At 44.6% G+C, this 11,482-nt stretch overlaps 1 protein-coding gene across 1 annotated transcript in view; it reads right to left on the bottom strand.

The window, feature by feature from the left end:
- PRKCH (protein kinase C eta) overlaps positions 1–6,567 on the bottom strand; it is a 221,627-nt gene extending 215,060 nt beyond the window's left edge. Inside the window, exon 1 of the mRNA XM_029951213.1 lies at positions 5,802–6,567. Coding sequence (XP_029807073.1) covers positions 5,802–6,164 — 363 coding nt within the window. The 5' untranslated portion in view covers positions 6,165–6,567. The remainder of the gene's footprint in view (positions 1–5,801) is intronic.
- Between the last annotated feature and the right edge of the window lie 4,915 nt (positions 6,568–11,482).

Raw genomic sequence — 11,482 nt, forward strand, 5'->3', positions numbered from 1 at the left:
TGCGAGTTTTAGCTGCACCACTTCCTCACTAACACTTGGTATGGTCAGTCTTTTTAATTCAGCCTTTCCAATGGGTTTTGGTTTTAATTTTGACTAATGATGCTTTTGAGTATCTTCTAATGTACTATTTTCCATGAAGGTGTCTATACAAATCTTTGTCCCATTTTTAGATTGGGTACTTTTCTCATTGAGTTATAAGTGTTCCTTTATATGTTTACGTTACAAGTCCTTCTTCTGACTTAATGTTGAAAATAGTTCCTATCTATGGCTTGTTTTTTCACTTTCTTAAGTCTTTTGAAAAGCAATAATTCTTCATTTTTATAAAGTCTGATTTTATTTTTTTAATAGTTGGTGCTTTTTGGGTCCTATCTAAAAAATATTTGCTGAACCCAATGTCACTATGATTTTCTTCTGTGTTCTTATAAAAGTTTTACAGTTAAACTCCTATGCTGAAATCTATAATCCATCGTGGGTTCATTTTTATGTGTGGTGTGAGGTAAGGATCAATGCTCAATTCTCATACTTCTGCATTTTTCTATTCAACTGTTCAAGTACCATTTCTGGAAAGATTATTTCCCCATTAAGTTGCCTTGACATCTCTGTCAAAAAAAAAATCAACAGATTATATATGTATGGATCTATTTCTAGACTCTCTTCCATTCCACAGATCTGTTGAACTCTTTTCACTCCAACATCACATTATCTTGATTATGGTAGCATTTACAGTAAGTCTTAAAATCAGTAAGTCCTTCAACTTGTTCTTTTTCAAAATTATTCTTAGGTGAGTCTAGGATTTTGCACATCCATATAAATTTTAAAATTGGCCTGTCAACTTCTACAACAAAGCTTGCTGAGATTTTGACTAGGGTTGCAAGAAATCTATTGAACAATTTGGGAAGAATTGGTGTCTTCACAATATTAAATCTCCCCACTTATGAACAAAGTATCCCTCTCCATTACTTTAGATCTTTATTTCAGCAATATTTTATCATTTTCAGTGAACAAGTTTTGCATATCCTTTATCAATTTACCCAATTCTATTTATGATGCTATTAAAAATGGTAGTTTTTCTATTTCAGTTTTCAGTTGTCCACTAATTGAATATAGATGTACAGCTGACTTTTGTATATTGGTTTAGATCCTGCCCCCAGCCACACTCAGTTGTTAGATCTAGCAGCCCTTTTATATATGTCTTAGAATTTTCTACAAACAAACAGAAGTAAAACACATGGCCAATCTGTGACACTTAATGCCTAACAATTTAAAAATACCTCTTAAAAGAGGTTTTAAAGAACTATTTGAAAGAATCATTCACCACGGTGTGATTTCCGTGAGTGGAGCTTACATTTACCCAGTAATGCTCTCTGCAAATAAAGACAGTTTTACTTCTTCCTTTGTGATATGTATGTATTTTATTTTTTTAAATTGCCTAATGCGCTGAATGGGACCTCCAACATACTGTTGAACAGAAATGATAAGACTAGACACCATTTCTGATCTTAGGGGAATATCATTCATGCTTTCACCATTAAGATGTTGTCTATAAGTTTTTCACAGATGTCCTTCATCAGACTGAATAAGTTCCATTCTATTACTAATTTGTTGAGAGTTCTTTATTCATAAATGGATATTTAATCTTGTCAAATACTTTTTCTATATTTATTAAAATGATCATACCAATCTCTTTTATTCTGTTACTATGAAGAATTGCACTGACTTTTAAATGTTTAGTCCATCTTGCAATCTTGATTATAAACCCCATTTGGTCATGATGTACTACCCATTTGCTATATTATTAGATTTGAGTTGCAAAAATTTAAGAACTCTTATATCTATGTTCACGAGGGGCATTGGTCTGTACTTTTATTTTCTTATAATGTTTTCATCAGGTTTTGGTATAAGGGTCATGGAATGAGTTGGGATGTGTTTACTCTTTTTTTTAAATCGTTATTTATTTTGAGAGAAAAAGAGAGCAAGTGTGCATAGGAGAAAGGCAGAGAGAAAGGTAGAGAGAAGCCCAAGCAGGGTCCACGCTATCAGCACAGAGCCCTACACGGACTCGATCCCACAAACAGTGAGATCACAACCAGAGCCAAAATCAAGAGTCAGCCACTTAACTCACTGTGCCCCTCCTTCTCTATTTTCTGAAATAGCCTGTATAGAGTTGGCACTATTTCTTTCTTAAATATATGACAGAATTTACTAGTAAATCCATCTTAAGACCTTGAGTCTGCATTGTGGAATGTTTTAACAACAAATTCAATTACTTTAATAAACATAAAGATACTCAAGTTATTTAAATGAGCATAGGTAGTTTGTATTTTTCAAGAAACTTCTTTCATCTAAATTTTGGAATTATTAACATAAAATTATTCATATTATTATTTTGTAAACATATATAAGATCTATAGTAATGTTCTCTCTTTCCTAATGTTGGTAATTTTTTCTTTTTTCTTGATCCTTTTGGCTTGAGGCTTATTAATTTTACTGTTTTCCCCCCAAAGAACCAGCTCTTTGTTTCACTGATTTTTCTCTAGTGTTTCTCTTTTCTACCTCACTGACTTCTATCTTTACCATTTCCTTCATTCGGCTTACTTTTGGTTCAACTTGCTCTTGTTTTTAGCTTCAGGTGGAAAATTAGGTCTTTGAGATCTTTTCTAATGTAACTGTTTAACCCTGTGAATTTCTGTTTAAGAACTTCTTTAACTGTTTCCCACCAAACTCCTTGGGTTTTTATGTAGATTAAATGAAGTATGTATAGTCAGTCAGGTAAGAAATACATGATTGCCTAATCCATCTCAGATCAGGCACTATGCTTGGTACTAGGAGTACCCCACATTAAAATAAATCTAATTCTTTCTTTCATCAAGCTTAGGAGGTAATACTGACAAAATTAGTACAAAAATAAATCTTGATTTTCTTGATACCTAGAAAGTACATGAAGCCAGAATGCATAACTTTTTTGTTTTATTCTAATGATAAACATATTTCTGTTTTTGTCTCTCTACTCATGAATTAGCAAAAACTAAGTCACTAGGTTTTATTTTTTAAAGTTCAGCCATTTGTAATCTAATTGCACCACATGAATTTATTGTAGAGTAAAACCAAATAATCTACTTGTAAGTGTCTGAATAAATGACACATTTAAGTTTAATATACTAAAGATAAATAAGTATTTCTGTAATGCTAAACCTAAAAACCACTTTTAGATCTATAAAGGATCATTCAAAAAACAAGCATTCCTTGGGGCACCTGAGTGGCTCAGTGGGTTGAGCATCTGAATTCGGCTCAGGTCATGATCTCACGGTTTGTGGGTTCGAGCCCTGCGTCTGGCTCTGTGCTGACCGCTAGCTCAGAGCCTGGAGCCTGCTTCAGATTCTGTGTCTCTTTCTCTCTCTGCCCCTCTCCTGTTCACTCACTCTCTGTCTCCCTCTCTCAAAAATAAATGTAAAAAAAAAAAAAAAGGCATTCCATACATTCCCAATATTTTCCTAACAAGCTTCTTCTTAAAAGTTAAGCAAACACTCTCCCCATTCTATCTAGCCTATCCTTAGTTTCAAAATACCCAGAACTTTTTACAAAAATCCTCTGCCCCTCACCCCCATTGAATATAAACGCATGACAAACCACTGGTTTCAAGGTCTTTTGAATGCTGACCAATCCTACCAAACATTCATGTTTTCAAAAACACCACCAGTGTGTCAAACATTGCAGTATAATTCAGACAATTATAGACAGAGATACATAATTTACGTTTAAATCTTTGTTCATCCAGTGGGGCCATAAGCAGCTCTATACACCCCTACCAGGTCAGGTAACCTGGATGGTCCTACCATATGCTTCTTCCAGTCCTAATCTCTTGGGCTTCATGTCAGCCACAGGTTCTCAACCTTGACGGCACATTGGAACCACCCGGGAGCCTGAAAGTACTAACCCTGGGATCCCACAGCCAGAGATTCTTAGAGTAGTTAAAAGTGGGGCATTTCAACAGCTCCCCACGTGCGTCAATGTGCAGACCAGGGATAAGAAGGACCATTCTGGTTCTCTAGAGGAAGTCATGCTTCTGATAGCCATTGGCCAGTCTGTGCCACTGTTCTTCAGAACTTAGTTCTCTAGGGCTTTCCCAGCCTAACTCTTTTTTTTTTTAATTTTTTTAATGTTTTATTTATTTTTGATACAGAGACAGAGCATGAGAGAGGGAGGGGCAGAGAGAGAAGGAGATACAGAACCAGAAGCAGGCTCCAGGCTCTGAGCTGTCAGCACAGAGCCTGACGCGGGGCTCGAACCCACGAACGTGAGATCTGACCTGAGCCGAAGTCGGAGGCTTAACCAACTGAGCCACCCAGGCGCCCCCCAGCCTAACTCCTAATCAAACACTAGTTCACTAATTTCATTTGGATTCCTAGGCTCACCTATTTCTATCTAGAAATTCACTGGATAAAATGTAAGTCTCTAACTTTATTTTAGCCATTCCTCCCCAATCCACTTCTAAATTTCATGAAGTTCAGCTGAAATTAACCCCATATAATTTAATGATATGGTTAAACAGTTGTCATGGTTTCTTCTATTAAAACTATTAAAAAGAGTTCTATAAACCATCTGTAATTTTACAGAATATATGGTAAAATTACAAGTTCCTCAAAGTATAAAGTAAATATCAAAATGAGTCTTCATTATTATCCATCTGATTTTACCACGTGTTAATTTCGAACAGGTTTTCAATACTGATTCACATTCTGGGCTCAAAACTGACATCCTCCAGAAGAACTTAAGCCATTAAACTTCTGAGAATCTTCAACAGCTTACTCCATTTTGCCAAACCAGACCACTTCATTAGAATTATCAATTCATCATGTAAAAGTGAGAACACCTGTATCACAAAGACAGCATGAGGAATAAGATGCAAAAGTATTTTAGCACTGAGTAAAGTGCTAACAGAAATTTATCATTTGCAGCAGAAATTCTGCCTCAGGGGAACTATGTGAAAAGAAGTGGCAAGTAGGAAGTTGTGGGTAATTACTGGCCAATTCACAGAAACACCAGCAGGTGAGGCGGGGAGAACTGGGGGTGGTCCACAAACTACTAAGGAGTTCTCAAAGCTCCCGACGAATAGGAGCAGAAACCCGCACTACAAGACCCGCACTGCTCAAGCTACCGGAGTTACTTGCAAACACAGGTAAACCTCATCTCCTAGGAAAACTGCTTAACAATAAAACTTTGCCAACGTGCAGACCCAGGAACTCCGATCCCTGCCAGTGTAGGTTATGTACCCATGGGATGTAATGGATCTGCATGCCGAAACACGTGTGCACGTCTGAGCAGCTGAACCAACACGTATCCATAAACATCATGAATAATACTTGAGAGAATGTATGGCTTTCTCTTAAGAAGCGCTTTACGTACTTTACCCAAATCAAGTCACTTTCATATCACATCTTCTCGCCTTTTAGTACTTTCCGCGTGCGGAGAGTTGGGGGGCCCTACCCAAAGTCTGGGCGGGGGGGGGAGGGCACAAGGGGGGTGGCTGCCTCCGCCCTAACTTCCCGTTAGCCCAAGCTGCCATCCCAAAAGGGGATAGTGTCCAGCCTGGCCTCCTGGAGACACACATGAGCCCTCACACACCCACCGCGGTCGCGTCACCAGTGCCGCGGCCACCTGGGCGAGGACCAAATCTGAAGGGAATTCCGTCCGCCGCCGAGCTTTGCAACAGGATGGGAAAGCGGGACCCAGGCGAGTTTTGAAAACTGGAAGGGGGAAAGAGAGTCAAGTGGACACAACCGGGAGGGATCCCAGTCACTCACCCAGCCCTCGAAGGTGTCCGAGGCGCCGGCCGTGCGCAGCAGCTCTTGGAACTGCAGGGTGCAGTTGGCCACGAAGTGGTCATAGCCCAGGGGCGTCTCGTGAAAGACGGCCAGTTCCAGGTGGCCACCGTCCGTGACGTTGGCGCAGAACTCCTCATTGTACGTGGGTTTGTTGGTCTTCTGTTTGGTGCTGGTCTGGCCCACGCGCACCTGGTCGACGCTCACAGTCAGGTAGGGGTCCAGCAGCTGGTAGCCCTTCTTGAAAAGCGAGTGGCGCAGGGACCAGCGGGTGGGCTGCAGCCCCACGGCCTCGCCGATGCGGACCCTCAAGTAACCATTGAACTTCATGTTGCCGGACGTCATTCCGGCGCCGCTGCCCCGGCCCGGGGGCGCCGCGCTGGCTCCCAGCGGGAGAGCCTGGAGCCCCTGCTCAGGCCAGCCCTCCCGGCAGCCGCAGGAGTGGAGGGAGCCCCTGGGGAAAGCAGCGGCCAAGCCCCCCTCGACTGGCCATTCTGCTTCCTCCGCGGGACCTTCCCCTCCCCTCCTTCCCTCGCCCCCTCCCTCGCGAGGTGGAAAGGAGGGGAGCCCGGAGCCGAGCTCTCCGCGAGCCGGGGGAGCCCGACCGTCCCTCTCGAGCGCGAGGCGCTTCCCGGGGGCTCGCACAGGACTCGCCCCTTCTCCGGGGCCGGGAAGCTCCTCTCCCTGGAGAGCCGGAGCGACCCGTCCGGTTAGCTCCAGCCCCAAGCGTCTCCTGCCCCCGCCTCCTCCTGCTTCTCCTCCTGCCCCCGCCTCCGCGGGCTCAAGCTCTCCCCCCCTCGGCGAGCTTCAAACCAGGAAGCAGCTGCCGCCGCATCCCCGGCAGGAGGCTCGCGCCGCCAGGCTCCGAGTTCACCGAAGCCCTGCGCCGGCTCCCGCGCCTTTCGAACCTCAGGGGCGTGGCGCACGGCCGCCCGGCCCGGCGGAGGGTGGGTGGCGGGGCGCACGCGGCTGGGGAGCTCCCGCTGGGGCTCGCTGGTCCCGCTCTGCGCGCGCTCCGTGCCGCGCGGCGTCTGGCCGTGCTCTGTGGGCTAGATGCTCCCCCAGGTTCAGGCGAAAAAGGGAAGGGCTCGAGGCCTAGCGCGCGCCAACACCTGAGGCCTGGGAGTCAAGTCCAGGGAGTGCTGGAAGGCGGGAGGAAGCACAGGAGCCGGGAACCTGCGCCCCAGGAGTCGCCGGCACCTCCTTACTTCCAGAGGAGCTGGGCCGGCTAGCCTGCCTGCCTGTCTGGGACAGGCCCTGGCCAGAGGCGGGCGCACGGTGGGGAGGTTCCTTTTCCTGCTCTTTCCTGGGATGGCTTATCCCGGGTTCAGCTGGGCGCATCCTGTTTGTGAGCCTTTCCTGCAGAGAGTAATTACACGGTTGTGTTGTTGTTGTTGTTGTTGTTGTTGTTAATAGGGTGGTAGTAATCATGGAAATCCTGTCTGCCTCCTTCCTTGGAGAGGTGTGTCTTGTTGCACAAAGAGCAGGAAAAGTCGGTTCTGAAGACAGACACGGCCGAGATGCACTGTCTTTTTCTCTGCGGGTGGTTGCTGGTCCACCCAGCCCAGCATAGCAAAGGCAGAAGATGTTCACACCCAAACACTGCCCCTGACACGTGTGCGCAAAAGAAACCGCCTCTTCGAGGAACATTCCAGTTTGTTGCTGTTTGAGTGGGCAGCCATTTTTATTCCTTCCCACCCGTGGCTCCAGCAATTTTTGGGCCCTTGGGAGAACCTTTCCATCCACTCTGCTCCCCCGCAAAGCTTACTCGGTGAGGGCCAGCCTCAACCAATTTGCTAGCCTAAAGCCTAGGCGATTTTTAAGAAAATTACATTCCATCTGGCTGTTCTGGTTCCTCTGAGAGCAAGTAAGTCTTCCTAGCCCCCTCCACTCAGGGCCCTGTTTGAGGCTGAGTAGGTTCTCAACAATGTCCCCGGTGTGAATGAAGCACACTATAGAATGAAAACAAGAACAATGGCCCGGTGGGGGAGGACCTGTCTTAAAAACATCAAAACTTTAAGAGAACAGGGCAGGAATACAGCACATCAACCTAAGGAGACTTTGCTTTAGGTAAGGCTTGTAAAGCAAGCTTCCAAACATCCAGGGGGCTCCCATCTGGCCCTGGTGCTCCAGGGGAAGAGGTCAAGGGGACCATTTGGGCCAATTTTGTCACCCTGTCCTCCAGAGAGCAGGGCTCTAGCTTTAAGAACCACTGAAAGATGAGTGCCTGGGTGGCTCAGTCGGTTGAGCATGGGACTCTCGATTTCCGCTCAGGTCATGATCTCAGGGTTGGTGAAATGGAGCCCAAGCACCCCACCTCCACCCCAGGTGGGGCTCTACACTGACACATGGAGCGTGTTTAGGATTCTCTCCTTCCCTCTCTCTCTGCCCCTCCCCTTCTCCCTCCTGCTGTCTCTCTAAATAAATTTTTAAGAAAAAGAATCACTGAAAGATTTGCTGCTGTTGGGCTTTGGCACTAAAAAACAGTCCCCAAATGGTGCACAGCTGCACATCTACCCTGGAGTTGGGATGTGAGGGGCAGTAGATGCTCCATCTTTACCCTAACAGCACCAGGCACAGGGAGGAGGGGCAGTGGCGGCCGAGCCATGAGCAGGACAGCCCTGGTGCCTGCCCTCCTGGGGCTTACAGTCCCATAGCAAGGAGAAACACAGACTAGATCTCACATGCAGGGTGTGCAATGAAGGAAACACTTCAGGTGCAATAGGACAATGAACCCCGGAAGGAGGGCAGGGGCTAGTCAGGGAAGGGTCCCCTGAAGAAGTACATAGCAGAAAAATCACAAACTCACACAGAGGCTGTGTGAAGAGTGGATCGGATGGAGCAAGCATGGGTGTGGGGAGACCAGTTAGGAAACCGATGTCAAAGTCCAGAGGAGAGAAGATGCTGACTGAGACTTAGGTGGCGGTGATGGAGGTGGAGATAGATGTGAGAAGTATTCAGGAGGTAAAATAGTCAAGCCCTGGCAACAGACCGAATAGAGGGAATGAGGAAGAAGAAAGTGTCAAGGATGACTTGTGGGCATCCAGCTTGAGCAACTGTGTGGACCAGGGAGCCATTGGTGACGAGGGAACCCTAGAAAATAAGCGGATTTGTGAAGAGAGGTGGACAGCTCAATTTGAAACATGCTGGGTTTGATATATCCGGATACAGTTGAGTTGAAATCTGAAGTGAGCACCCAGCTATGTGCTTGTGAAGCTCAGAGATGCAATCTGAGGTAGACACATAAAGTGAGGAGCCATTAGTATGTATGTCTGCAATCAAAGCCAGCAAAGTGGATAACATCATGGTTATGGAGAAAAGATGGGAGCAGAGTATAATATGAGGAAAGAAGGGACTTACTATAGAGCCCTCCAGAAACTCCAACATGTATAGATGAAGGAGAGGCAAACACGGGGATTCAGAGCAGCATCAGGGGCGTAAGAGAAAAACCAGGAAGATGCGATAGCCAGGTATCATGAAAAACAACCAAAGGTTTTCAGAAAGAATTGGTGGGCTAAGCTGAATGACACTAAGAGATTATTAGGTAAACAAGGACTAACAGTGGCCATGTGGAGACAGCAGTGGACAACCTTAGAAATCTTTGAGCCAGTTCTGTAGAGGGATGGGGGCTGAGGCCCATTTGGAGTAGCTTGAGGTGAAAATTAAGGAAGTGGAGAGAGTAAGTGTAGACACTCTTTCAAAAGGTTTGGCTGGAATGAGGAAGAGAGTGAGAGCTGGGCAGAGGTTTGTTGACTGTGGGAGAGCAACACAAGAGAGGAGACAGCTTGTGCCTTCCGGAGACTGCAGGAAAAAATGCCATCAGAGACACGGGTGAAGAAATGGGACTTAGTTTGGAAACAAACATCTATGTTTGTGGCTTTCAGCCTGCTGTCCAAAACTGCCTCCCCGCAGTCAGGAGACACGGTCACCAGCAGCCCCTGCTGCCCAGATTTCCAGCTTCACAGCCCCATGGAAAGAGAAGTTTTCTCTATCCACATCCTTAAATCAATCTGGGGAAGACCCTGAATGTCCCCAGCCTACGTCATGTGTCCTTTGGTGGCTCATGGGGGTAGGGGTGAGGGTGGGACAACACAGGCAGTGCACAGCACACAGTACAAAGTCCCTGTGGGAAGAGACTGCCAACACAAACCTCACCTGTGGACCATCTTTTATCCAGAGCTGGTCCTGACGTTCAAGGAAGGCAGGGGACCAGAAGTCCCCTTTCTATTTGCATCCCACCCCCCTGACAGCGGCATGTAATGCAATGTAGTAATTAGCATGTTTGTATCAATTGCTTTAAACTCAAAAAGCACTTGGTGTATAGGTCCTTTTATAGACTAGAGCTTGTTTGGGTTTTTTTCTTTATCGATATTACCGTTTCTTTTCTCAGTCACACTATAAACTATGGATTTCTATACAATTCCTAGTACACTATCTAAATGCTTTTTGGTTCATTGCTTGATTGACTGAATTACTTCCATTTTTCTAATTTCTTAAGGAACATTTCACACAATCTCCATTCCACTTTAAAACAGATTTAGAGAGGGGCACCTGGGTGGCTCAGTCGGTTAAGCATCTGATTTCGGCTCAGGTCATGATCTCACAGTTTGTGGGTTTGAGCCCTGCATCAGGCTCTGTACTAACAACTCAGAGCCTGGAGCCTACTTCAGATTCTGTCTCCCCTCTTTCTCGCCCCTCCTCTACTTGTTTTCTCTCTCCCTTTCTCTCTCCAAAATAAATAAACATTAAAAAATAATGATGATGATAATAAATAGAATTAGAGGCCGCTTGGGCAGCTCAGTAGATTAAGTGTCCAATTCTTGATTTTGGCTCAGGTCATGATCTCGTGGTAATGATATCGAGCCCCACATCAGACTATGCGCTGAGTATGAAGCCTACTTGGGACTCTCTCTTTCCCTCTGCCTTTTCCCTGGTCATGCATGCATACTCTCTCTATCTCTCTCTCTCTCTCTCTCTCTCTCTCTCTCTCTCTCAAGATAAATATTTAAAAATAATAATCAAATAAAATAGAATTAGAGATTAAAATAGCTAGGTCAAAAACTACCCGTTACTCTAAAATGGCACAACCTTTGGAGGGCAGTTTGACGGTACACATCAAAAACTTCACAGAAACCAGTTCTTTGCCTAAGGAGGTCCAGGAATAATGGAATGACTAAGGCAATTACAGAATGCAACCTAATGGCATAGTTATTAAAATGACACATGACAAACAACATAGAAAAATAATAATATTTTAAAATGTAGAGTAGGAAGCATAAATATGCTACAAAGTACATAAAATATGTATACCACAAGGTAAAGAACACAACACAAATAAATTAAAACAGTTCTTAGGGTGGTGGATAATAAGCATACTTATCTAAATGTGCTCTGAAGATAAAGTAATTCGCATGAAGTATTTGATACATTGCCAAGCACATGCTACATTTCAACTGTTACTTTGTCATACTATCATTTATTGAGCATCCTCCAGCATTATAACAAGCCACTTGACAAATCTTATTCCATATGATCCTCCTGACTACCATATGAAGTAAGTGTTACTATCTCTATTTTACAGATAAGGAAACAAAGAGTCAGAAAGTTTAAATGAATTGGAGCATAGTTCATACATGGTAGACCTGAGATTTGACCCATTTCTT

The sequence above is a fragment of the Suricata suricatta genome, chromosome 9, assembly GCF_006229205.1.
Source record: "Suricata suricatta isolate VVHF042 chromosome 9, meerkat_22Aug2017_6uvM2_HiC, whole genome shotgun sequence".
Taxonomy (NCBI): Eukaryota; Metazoa; Chordata; class Mammalia; order Carnivora; family Herpestidae; genus Suricata; species Suricata suricatta.